Genomic DNA, 13,210 nt, shown 5'->3' on the forward strand with positions numbered 1-13,210 from the left:
GTTTCCTATTTGCTATAAATCACTTGTTAATATCGGGAAAATGGGTCAAATTCAGAGGTATCCAGAAAAGTCTGGATTCAAACTTGCCGCTGCTTGGTGCTGTGTCTTGACGTCACGTGTGGTTCCGCGAATCCTGGTGAGTTCAGCCCGTCCCAGCATCACACAGTGTAGCATTGCTGGTATAGCCGCATGTCAACTTTGTGTATCAGTGTTTATCTCCGAGTTTGTCTTGTTTTTTCCCGATTTCCCGAGTTTAGGATCATGGTGAAGAGGTGTGTCGTTGGCGGGTGTAGCAACACCAATCGGGATGGTTTTACCGTTCATTTGTTCCCGAAAGAGAAGGCCGGTGGTGCACATTCGCGTTTTGCTGGCTCGAACCTATACGGTTCTAGGCCTCTTATTTCTGGTGTAAAAGGCGGCAGAGATCGTTCAGATTCATCGTCACTGCTCGCATCGTCCACACCAAATAATTGTTCTGTCAAATTGTGCCAAATACCAGCGCTATTAGCTTTTTCTGATGCGTAAACATCAACAATATTTGACGCCATTTTTCGTTGTGAACTCTCGCTGGCTGCGCGCATTGGCTGTCGATCCGGACGGCAGCAGGGATCCAGACAGCGGCAGCCGGGAACCACACGTGACGTCACGAAATGGCCTGCTTCCAGAAGCAAAGTTTTTTTTATTGGACCTAATATTTTTCCTTTTTTTACATATTATTCAGTATGAAATAAAGAAACATACATTGACTATCTGTTGCATACACCCCCCAGAAATCAACTGCCAAAAACTGTTTTTAATGTAAGATAAGGACTTTAAGTTGTGAGAACGTTCCCCGCTAGCTGGGCAGGTACTTTCCTGGGAGAAAAAGGTTCCCATTTCTGATTGGCTGGGCGAATTGCAAACCAGGCCCTATATAACTCGGAAAACTTTTGTGAAGCCACCATTTTATTAGCTGGCATTAGCATTATTAGCATTAGCCCAGCGCACCAACGAAGAGAGACTAACTTATGGCAACACAAAATAAAACATGGGAGCGGTGGAGTGATGAGGTGTCGGCGTTCTGGCGATTTAGTACAACTCCGGGGACTTCCGGCCGGGGACTTCGGGTGGCAGTATACGCCGTGAAGTTGTTTACGGCCTGCCAGTCAACCCAAAGCAGAAGAAGAAGTGACGTGAGCTGCTCCCTCAGGTACTTATTCCGGTGTGAACGCGATTTACTAGATAGTTCCAGGAAATAAAAGTTCCGGGGAAAAGTTCCGGGAACTATTCCTGGGACAAGTACTTGGTGTGAAAGCCCCTAAATTCTTGCCTCAGACAATAACACCTCACCTCTGAAAGCATATCTCACTGCTCCATAGTTTGCTCAGGTTCTCCCTTTCTATTATCATGAACAATTTGCACTTACATAATGTAGCTACTTTCACTACCTCACTGGATATACAGTATTTCACTTTCAATTAAACTTTAAAAGCTGTGCACAATGCTTTAATGAACATAGTGCAATATGTTTATATGTTTCTGTCCCTTTAATAGCTATTAGAGAATGTTCTAATTTATTCTGTATATTTTATAATGTGTATTCTTATACACTCTTCTATGTGTTTTCTACTTTGACCATGCATATATTTGTTTTATTTTTATTTGAAGTTTATTCTATTTTTTAAGAAATGTTGTAATTCTTGCACAATGATATCCAACATGACAAAATAATTTCCCAAGTATATCTATCCATCTATCTATCCATCTATCCATCTATCTATCTATCTATCTATCTATCTATCTATCTATCTATCTATCTATCTATCTATCTATCTATCTATCTATCTATCTATCTATATCTATCTATCTATCTATCTATCTATCTATCTATCTATCTATCTATCTATCTATCTATCTATCTATCTATCTATCTATCTATCTATCTATCTGTCTCTGAAGAGACTCTGTATGATCTACCTGAGTGCTTTAATAACGATACATTTCCTGCTGGAGGGACTCCACCCTACCTGGCGTCTGAGTGTCTCTGTCCTCCTCCTGTCCTCTTTATCATCATCTGGCCGCTGGATTAACAATCAGCGCAAATTATAGCCACAATAAACTCCAAAACACAGGTTCAAGGGTCAGCTCTGCATGGAGAGAGGCTGTGTAAAGGATGGTTTAGAGACTGATACTGCTCTACTTATTATTATAAACTCACATGATCTGCCTGTCAAGTCTTATTGTCATAGCTTGTTATTTAAACGCTTGATGAAAACAAAGGATATTTCCTCATATCATTAATACATTGCATTACATTTAATTTAGCTGACGTGTTAATGCGAAGCGAATTACGCAATCCAATACCGTGAGGAAAGTTTTATTTGCAAATTAAATATTTCGATTATAACAGACACATTTCTTTGAATACAAAGGCCTACTTTGTTATAGCTTAGTGTTACTGTAAATATACAGTAGATGGTTTTAAAAATTAATCTACCTCATTTAATCGTGAAAGAAATAATACATAAGCACGGTCATAATACCACCGCTTTGAAAAGGTCATGATTGATACAAATACCGATTTTAAAAAGATTGCACATTGGTCACTCGCAAAATTATCTTGTACAATTTTTTTCTATTCTGTTTCTTTGTACACCATTTGTATTGTTTTATGTTCATTTCTTATATTGATGTTGCATTGTTGGAGGAGCCTGGGACAGCAGCAAGTCTTAATGTACAGTATGTAAGACTTTAATAATTCCTCCGCCGTGATCCACCTGGGCCAATTTGGAGCCATTAGGCCTGTAATGATTTACTTCCAAACCCGCCGACATCAAACGGCGGAGAACAATGTGAGTCTGCTCCCTGTCTCTGCCTGCGCGTCTTTAATTCTCCATAACAAAAGTACAAAGGCCGAGACTGAGACCAAAGGCTCCGTCCTTAAACACCTCTACACCTCCGCGGCCGCGGCGCCGCGCCGGCCCGACGCGCACACGGCTGCCCGTCTGGAGCGCCTGTGATAGGGCAGAGGAGAGCAGAGCCGCCCCGGGTACACAGACAGTGGTGAGGAGGAGGGGGGAGTCGGGTCAAACACACCTCATCTTCACCCTGACTGTCTGCGTGAAGTGTGAGAGTCAGGGAGAGAAGTTTGTCAGACTGCAGACAGCATCATCAGCGGAGAGACACACAGGAGGATTTATTTATCATTTCATTCTAACACCACAGATGCGTAAGTAGGCCTATGTCAAAAATGCTTGTTCATCACTGTCAAGTGCTTCCAAAGTGGAATAACTGAGATCACTTTATTTCTTATTTCAAAATAGAAAAGTATAGCCTCATTAAAATGTCCAAAACACAACTGTCCATATGATTAATCGAGTGTGTTGTTATTGGCAAGGCATGCAGCACGTTTAAAATATAGGATATGTCTACACAGGGCAGTTCAAAGTGCAACAACAATCAACAAACTTTAAAAGTGAAGAGATTACAAATACAACAAGCTCAAATTGAATTAGACAGTTATATGTCTATAAATTATTTCCGTGTTGTTTGGGGTCCAACAGAAATGTGTAAAATACTAAAGAAGTGCAACATCGACCCATAGTTAAAAAAAAAGTGTGTTCTTGTTTTAAAATACAAATAGTTTTAAAGAGTTTTAATACAATTATTTGGTATTTGAAAGGAGACCTGTGTAAAAAGTAGTGCACCAAACCAAAAGTTATTAAGCAGCATGGAATATATTGAATGTAACCAAGTTTACAGCTGAGTCTCTGACAACACAGAAGTAATGTGACATAGGCTACAGAAGCATCAAAATGCCATCAGTTCAGAATCAAGTTACAATTATCAATGTAGAGGCGTTTACTCAGAGGTGGGAGAAGTACTTCAATATACAGGACCAAATGTAAAAGGGATCAATAAGTGTAATGGCACATTTTTTGTATTAAAACGTTATGATTATTGATGCATGTCTCTATCAAAGGTGGAGCTAATTGTAATTACTATATACTGCTGATATCTTAGTATATGTTAATGTTTATTAGTTGATTTATGATGTAGCTAATAATCTGAGTCTGTAGTAACTAAAGCCGATAAAAGTTGGTCCCATAGTTTAGTGGAGTATACTCGAGTACTTCATTAAATTCCACCCTGCATTCTGCTTGATTCATGTTTTGACTTTGATTTGTATCTCTTGTCACGTGTGCTGCTGTAGTTTGTGTACAGGTTAAACCACAATATATAAAACACCGAATACGATTTGACACGATATGGTACAGTCATACCTACTTTATTGCCAGGTCAGGTTAATTTCTTTCTGGCACAGCAGCTGTTTTTGCAACAAAGACAAGACAAGAGAGACTTTGACTAGGGTTGCGAAAGTCAAAGTTGTTTCAAAATCGCAATTTGGACGAGTACAATATTCAAATTTCAGGAATAACGAAATTATTAAAAGCTAAATATATGTGAAAATACAATTTTGTATAAAGTATTGTGGAGCAGCAGAGATCTCCCAGCCTGCAAAAAGTCTTCCACAAATGTAAGAAAACGTATTTGTTTGCTACAGATCCTCTTAAGAAATCACACCAAGATCATTTCATATATTCTTCAATTAGGGAACTTTGATTCAAAAACGACCAATGCCTCCGATATCATGAATCATGATGGATAACCGAAAATAATCGCAACCATTTTTTGGGCGCACAGAGGACCTCTTCAGTCTAACCTTATTACATCGTGTGACCCTCCAATTTACAATCAACATTCAGTTTGACTTGTTTGGGGTCAGATGTGAGACTGAGTTGCCCACATTGATTCATTTATTATCCTCTATGCCTGCCTGTAGTGTCGGAGGACAGACAGACGCCGGTGGCTGCTGTGCACTATCCCGGCGCTGAGGCGCACACGGAGCCGTGCCCGCGCAGCGCGCTGCTGGACCCAAGCCGGCGGCACCGGACCGCGTTCACGCGCGAGCAGCTGTCCCGGCTGGAGCAGGAGTACAACACGGAGAGCTACGTCTCCAGACCCCGCCGCTGCGAGCTGGCCGCCGCCCTGAACCTGCCGGAGACCACCATCAAGGTGTGTGTGTGAGAGAGAGAGTGTGAGAGTGTGTGTGAGTGTGTGTGTGTGTGTGTGTGTGTGTGTGTGTGTGTGTGTGTGTGTGTGTGTGTGTGTGTGTGTGTGTGTGTGTGTTTGTTAACATGGCCAACAGTGGGGGGGAGATGGCCATTACATGGGGGGAAGCAGAAACCGAATCAGAATTCCTTTATGAGTCCCACAGCGGGTACATTTAACAAAATACTTAAAAACAAAAGACATCTTCAATTAAGTTACAGTGAATAGAGTAAATACAAATAATGAAAATGGTTATATAAACAAAAATATATGAAAATGTGTATATATAATATAATTGATCAATAAATAATTAATAAGGAAATTAATTTCCATCTTCAAAATTGTATTTAGTTTAAAAAAAATGTTGATTGCACAAGGTTTTTGTATTTTGTATGTTTACATTGTGCTAAATACTTACTTGAAAAGTAAGAAAAGTTTACTTAAAGTATAAAAAACTATTTTGTAAGTGATTTTTGATTATAAAATATTATAATATGTGTTTTTATCACTATGAATGTTTTTATGTGGTAATTCTTCAATGTAAAGCAACGTTTGGATACTTTGTTTACTATTACTATATCGTATATAATAAATGGGTTATGCATGTAGTAACATGTGTCAAATAAATGTAGTTAATATAAAAAGTACAATATCTCCATGTAGTGGAGTGAATAAATCAGTAACAAGCATCCACTTCCACGGGTTGTGATAAGGGTTCAGACAGGTATTTCATGATGCAGCAACATGAAGGTGTTTTCATCCGACCAGTAGTCTGATAGCTTCCACTACACAGAACATAGAGGCTTCATTTAATACTCTTGCATATTAGAGAGACTGGGTGGTCAATAGGGGCCCAGCAACTACTTTTTGCCCGAGGCCTCATGCATGATAGGATACTCTTGACTAGGGTAAGGGTTAGTCACTAAACTAAAATGAGCTACAATCCTTATTTGACTGTATTGGAGCCACACACAGAGAGACAGGGAGTTTGATTTGGGTTTTTCTGGACAGCTGTTTCCACTCATTGTGCTAAGCATTGAATTAGCATATTTTTCAAAGTGTGAAATCATTCCTTAGATGTCGTATATGGTTTGCCAAATCTGTATACAAAGAGAAAACAGCAGTTTGTGGTTTCATGGGCCGTTAAGTTTGTCCCCCTAACACAAATCATAATTTTAGCATTGCTGTTTCTGTACAGGACACAACATGCTAATCAGTTAGCTTCAAAGAGGTTGGACATTGTTTTTGAACGGATGTTGGATGGAGTCAAGCTAAATGTTTCCCATAGTCTTTAGCTAAGATCATTTCCAGTTCCGTATTGACAACACTGACATTGAGCTTTCAGAAAACTCCATCTCTGATTTTCAATTCTTACCTCATTTGTTCTGGCAAGAAACAGGAGGACAGCTTAAAAAATAAACGACAAACCCCCTTTGACATTTCCCATGAATCTATCTACTTTTCATTTTAGTCAGCGTGCTGGATTGAGCACTGACAGGTTTAGCAGTGTAACATTTGGCCCAGTGCAGCAGCTTTATTACGCAGTAAAGCCACCTTTCTACCAACTACTGGAGGGTCTTTTATGAAAGAGCAGGAATGTGAGGCGAGGCCTCGTAAACGCTGCCACCTGACGCTTTAGAAGCTCAGCCTTCTGAGGAGCTTCTATGAGCTGGTAAAAGATTTGAGGACAGACGGACACACAGAAGACTCCCAGCTTTAAAGCTTAAAAGAAAAGGGAGACATCTAGTTAAGTAGAGAAATTAAATGAAGCAAGGCGATGGACAGCATTGCAATTTAAAATATACATTTACATTGAATATAGTTATCATATGTATGTAGCTATAAGGTCAGTCCTAGAACTAAACCATCCCAACTTGTCTTTGTAAGTGAGAGTAATATAGAGAATATTAGATCAGGGGAAAAATACTATTAAATAATAATAATTAAAGTATATATATCTTAGAGAGTAACTCAGACCATGTGCATGCATAACATATGATCATGTCAATTATATGTTTGAACATTGTCCTTGTATTGTATTGCTGTCTTTTCTGTTTATATATGTCTTTGAATACAGTCAAATCTAAATGATAAAAAGCATAAAGTTTAAGACAAAATACCTGCAAAATAATGACATTCCCTTCGGCCTCAGCTGTACGTTATGTCTACTAATAATTAGCAGATGTTAGCATGCTTCTGAGATTGAATATCAACATTGGTCGTTTGAAGCTTTTTGGTCAAATAACCATTGCTTTCCATTTTAATTGTACAGTTAATTTTTCCCCCCAAAATATTGACTTGTTTGAACAAATCATCTTCTCACAACTTATCCTGACCTTCTTTTTTCTGCTCTTGTCCAAATCTTTTCACCTTCCTTGCCCTCCTTCCTTCTTTCCTTTCCTCTCTCAAGGTGTGGTTCCAGAACAGGCGGATGAAGGACAAAAGGCAGAGACACTCCTTGCCGTGGCCCCACCCTCTCGTGGACCCCCTGGGGGCGCTCCTGATGGGCCGCGCCTCCTCCGGCCTGCCGTACCCCTTCATCCCACAACACCTCCCACACCTCCCCCTCCCCAGTCACTACCCCCTGGCTCTCTCCTCACCCTCGGCCCACAGTCGCTACAATGTGCCCATGAGGACCCTGGACGCACTCCGCCTCTCCCAGTACCACCACAGAGCGGGGGGGCTGCCTCCAACACAAACAGTCCTCTACCCCTCCAGCAGCATTGTGCACCACCCTGTCTCCTGCCCCTGCCTGCTGTGCATGAACTGGGGACCAGAACACCTGCTGAAGGCCAGGGGGGAGGCGCTCGGACTGAACCGGCCCCGGAGTCCCAAGGTCCAGCCAGCAGGTCTGGAGCGGAGAGAAGAGGTGGTGTAAAAGAGGACAGAAACTACCTCACCATCCTAGGCGGTCAAACTGCTGTCGGATAAGGAAGTAGCAGCATCACTGTGTCTTCAATTAATGTCACGTGCACTGTCGAGCTCACTATGGTAGGACATTTTAGAGTTTCATTAACTAAGAACAGGAAAAACACAATTCCTAGGTCTTATCTATGCCAGTCACATGACACTGATAATAGCAGCAATTTGTTTATTGGATGACGGAAAACTGTTTCCACAATAGAGTGCTACAGGAATGAGTCCCAAAACCCGGTAATGGGTTAGCATTTTACCATTTCCGGTGCAGTTTTTTTAACTAGTTTTTTAACACCCTACTGGTGAATGTCCAGAGCCTATATGTGTATAGACACTTCCTCACTTGTCTTCTACTCTAAATTACACTACTAAACGTGGTCACGTCGAGCATTAGCCACCCTTAGCTTAGTGGTGATGATGTCAAACAATTGCGTAGTTTGTTTATAGCCTAATGTTAGCTTTTTAGATTTACATTTACGCTTCCAAAATAATAAAAGTAATGTTAATATGTGGAGATTTTCCTGCTGAAAAAAATGTGTCAGTATCATAAATGTATGTTTGACAAAGATCTTCAATACAATGGAAAAATCCCATTGCTCTTTGTCAATGGAGCCCTTGTGATGCTCCGGGTTCGGCTTACAAAAATACGTCAACACTGCAACACTATTCATAGGTTTTATCTCAAACAAGGCCATTTACATGAGCATGGAGCCATATTTGTATTATGATTAGGATTATAATTCATGACCATTTTCAGCACAAAGGCAGCTTTTACCTCCAGACTGTGGGTAGGCCTATAGTCCTTGTTTATTCGCCTCAGAATCTACCAACTGTGCAAATGTTAGCAACTCAAACTTGTTGCTTGCATTCTTAAAAAATACAGCCATTATACTGCAAGAGCAATGTTTTCGTACCTAATATTTTTAAGTTGCATGTATGCAACATGGCGCAGCCTCTTTCCTATCTGTTGCAGCATATAAAAGCTTTGCACACTTCAATATTTAAAGAGTAACACTCAAAATGTTGTTGCTGACCTCTAGTTGTCTAACTGCTCAGCTTTCAGCAAACTTCTAACTGGTCTTAAATGACAGTAGGCTATACCTGCTGCAGTTTTTCTTCATTTTTTAAAAACGTTTAGAGCTTAGGAATACATTCATAAACTGTACATTTCACCAAGACTGACTTTAAAACACATACTTTGAAAAATAATTTGTTCTCAACTTTTTATATATATTTTCTCACCACTTGGAGACTATCAAGTGTAGAAGCTTGCTTTGCTCCAGTAAATGTGATAGTTTTCAGTTCATGCATACAGTTTTTTATTGAAAAAAGGGAGTAGATATAAGCGAGAAATTACAGTAGCTATGATCTGTCAAATGTTTGCAAATGTAGTTGTGTTGCCTTAAAGGAAAACTGTCTTCTGGCTCCATGCCTTTGATTCCATTGCCATACTAGCATCTGGTGGTCAGCTCTTGAGGATATCGTCTGTTACAGCATTTTTGCACTTTAACGTAAACATTTTCAGATGTTTCCTTTCGACAAAAGGCATTGTTGTTTTCTGAGGTCCTTTAATCATTATACCTAACCAGTGATGTTTTTCTTGAAGGGCAAACACAAAAAATGCCTAGCCACTGTAAGTGTGCATATCTGTGCACAATGTGGCCGTGGAGGGGAGCAAATAAAGAAGAAAGACATCTTGAAGTCAATGTCTGTAAACGTAAAATTGCACCATGTGAAGCCTTAATGTACATATAATGCTGTTGGAGTTGTTTTGATTGTTTGTCTGCTGTAACACTAATGACTACTGTAAACTGTGTTCGTTATTCTCCCGTCCAGGAGAGAAGCTTTAAAAGGAGACTAAATGGAGTCTCTGTGAAAGTTCAATTGGGTACTTTAATTAAAAAAGGCGCGGGTTGGTCACAAGCATGATATTGTTCAGTCAGACAAACAGCTGTGATCCGCTCCTCGTTAGGGAAGACAAGAGCCCCGATTTCTCGTCCGGTGCTGTTATATATCCTCTGCTGGCTCCTCCCCGCCAGCCGGCTCGCCTCGTCTCCAATGTCCGTTGTTGCATTTAAACAGAGGATTGGTTCTTTTCACATTCAACATATGCTTAACACGCCTTTTCTCCTCATATTCTCTTTCATCACTTTTCATTTAACACATTCTAAACGCCGTAATCAATACTCTAAAAAATACTTCTCGGCTCGTTTGGTTTCCGGTCATTCCGGATGTTGTCACATGCTACTCTCGTCTGTAAACAATAATGTATTCAAATAAACTGTACCTTCATTTAATATTCAGCATGGTAGTATCTCGACATCTATAGTTGTAGTGTTAAATCAGTAGGCTTCGGTTTTCACCACTCCATATCATTTCGCTACTAAATTCACCTCTTTAGGAAATCGTATATTAGCCACATGCTAAATGCTAACCGTAGATGAAGGATTTTCAGAATAAAAGCTTAACTGCTTGTGCACAAGAATTTCTGGTTTTTCAGTATAAAAGAGCATTAAAACTGACGGCATGTTTAAACTACATTTCCCCATTAAAACATTGATTTTAATTTCTAACACTACTGCTTTTATTTATTTGTACAACTGCAATGTTTTAAGTATCATTCACAATCCTGTTGAAATGTGTAACTGTAGCCTATGATACACTTATCCACTTTCTTTTTGAGCGTCCAGATGTTTAGTAACTCTTTCCTGATGGACCACAGTTTATCCACAAGTTTTGGTTAAAGTCTCTGCACAGCTAGTGTGAAGGAGTAAACCTGACAACAGCTTGGGAAACTGCACACAGTCAGGATGCACCTCTCTCTAAAACCACAAATTGACATTGTTACAATTCTGTTGATGTATATATTAAACAAACAAAAAGCAATTTATAATGAGTTGAGTTATTGAGATATAATTATTTATTTTCACTATCTCTGTAAAGTGACTGTGAGCACCTGTAAAAGCACTTACAAACTGGCTGTTAGCTGGCTGTGTTAGCTGGCTGTGTTAGCTGGCTAGCTAGCAACGTGTGCTTGCAGTACCAAATCTTTGCAGACTGCTTGATTAACCTTTTTAAATTAACCATTGCTCCTTTTCGAAAGCAGTATAGTGGTATGCTACTTTGTTTTAAAAAACATTTAGTAGGCTACTTTTATTTGTATGGTGCTGTGTTAGCCACAGAGCAAAGATGTTGGGACAAATTTATGCACACAAAATAGCAAATACAAGTGGCAGAACAGTTTTGTTGAAAGGACCCTCAAGAATTTTGTTTTCTAATCTATATATATGTGGAGTCTATTTCTATATAACATTACAAGACTGATTCTTATTATTACATTATATGCTTATTGTGCTCATGAGATTGCTATGACTATAGAATAAACAGACACCATCACTAATCCCAGGTTCTGATGGGTTAGATACCAACGAGGGGAATAGTCAGAAGAAAGTTTAGCTTGCAATATTGAAAGTAGCAAGGTCGGGTGCAGACACTGAGAGAACACAAAGAGGTAGTCAGAACAGCACATCGCACCGGCCTTCACTTTGTATGGGAGCCGCGCTCCCCCGCAAAGCTAGGAAGTACATTATGGTTTTCCACTATATCTGAAGAAACGTTAGAGAAAACTAATTAGTATGATGGTGCCAGAGTAGGGAGGGACTTCCACAGGCCGGCTGAATGCTGATTGGAGGATCGTGTTGCCAAGAGACTCTATCTGAGTCTGCGCACCAACCAAAGAGAACCAAGTCTAAACCGCGGTATCTCTTCAGCTAGTCTTGACCAATCAAAAATGTAAAAACGGTTTTAATTTTGCATTATTTTAACTTCCTTTATTACAGCAATTGATTGTGTTTGGGAACAGTATGCACAAAGCACTATCAACTATTTATTTAAGAATTAAGAGCAAGTTGCTTGTATTGATCGTTGTGTTTCTTGATGATCAGAAGATTGCAGTAAAAACCAACATACAATGAATTGGTGCGTCCCAGCACCAAGCGAAAATTATAACTAAAATCACATACAAAATAGGAGCGGCCATCAAAGGGTGTCTAGCTGTGGAGAACGAGAAATATTAAGTCACTTCTTCTTTTATACGACCTCACCTTTATTGCAAAGCCATCAGACTTAAACCTGAAATCAGAAAGACGTGGCAGTAGCCTCAGGTGTAGATCTCAATGCAGGAAGCCATACGGTGGTTACCGTTTGTGTTTACTTTGGGTGGGTCTCAGAGACAAGGGTTAGAAATGATTAATATGAAAACTGAAGGAGGCTAGTCTTTCTTTGGTCTTAGTTTAAAGGTAGCAACGTGTTGAGTTCACCTGTTTATACTCTTATTATTCTACTTCTGTTTTCTTGTGTCTGCTGTCATTTCAGACACTCCATCTGCCTGCCCTCAGTAGATCGACTCCACCCGCTCCTGTCACCTACATATCCCATAAATAGCTCCACTTCTACCAGTTTGCTACCTGATTGTCTGTGCATTGTGCCTTAAAGCCTTCCAGCATTTAAATCATAGCCTGCCATCTTCAAATGGTTGTGACAAAAGTCTGTATTTCCAATACTCTGATTTAGCCTGGCCCTCTAGTACTTTGTTTGCCTGCCTGATTTTTTTTATTCTTGTACTTCTGTAGACTTTGCTTTTTGCAGCTGTCTTTTCCATTGTTTTTTTTTTGCCCTTGAGCTGTGAGTAAAGTAGCAACTACACCACAAATTACAAACACACTTGATATATTTCCAACAGTATTTACTTACTGTATATTATGTATTATTTGTAGTATATCGTCCCTGAACTGGACAAAAAACAATTGAAAACAATTACCAGTCTGGCAATTGGCATTAAGCCTATACATAATAAGTTAAAATGTATGGCTATAGATATACATTGAAACATACCTCTAAATGTCACTTGTTATTGAATCTGCCATGTCAACCTTGTGTGTGTGTGTGTGTGTGTGTGTGTGTGTGTGAGAGAGAGAGAGAGAGAGAGAGAGAGAGAGAGAGAGAGAGAGAGAGAGAGAGAGAGAGAGAGAGAGAGTAGAGTAGTAGTACGTAGTAGTACGTACGTACGTACGTACGTACGTACGTACGTACGTACGTACGTACGTACGTACGTACCGTAGTACGTACGTACGTACGTACGTACGTACGTACGTACGTACGTCGGTACGTACGGTACGTACGTACGTACGGTACGGTCGGTCGT

The 13,210-nt window shown here is 39.9% G+C and overlaps 1 protein-coding gene across 1 annotated transcript; it reads left to right on the forward strand.

Moving 5' to 3' along the window:
* Positions 1-4,822: 4,822 nt before the first annotated feature.
* On the forward strand, positions 4,823-8,033 carry eve1 (even-skipped-like1; the record flags this gene model as incomplete). The annotated part of the gene is made up of 2 exons (XM_010770782.1): positions 4,823-5,055; positions 7,502-8,033. Coding segments are annotated over 2 exons (701 nt in total), but the record flags the coding sequence as incomplete, so codon positions are not given.
* Positions 8,034-13,210: the final 5,177 nt, after the last annotated feature.

This window comes from Notothenia coriiceps, unplaced genomic scaffold, assembly GCF_000735185.1.
Source record: "Notothenia coriiceps isolate Sejong01 unplaced genomic scaffold, NC01 NC01_scaffold00009229, whole genome shotgun sequence".
Classification (NCBI taxonomy): Eukaryota; Metazoa; Chordata; class Actinopteri; order Perciformes; family Nototheniidae; genus Notothenia; species Notothenia coriiceps.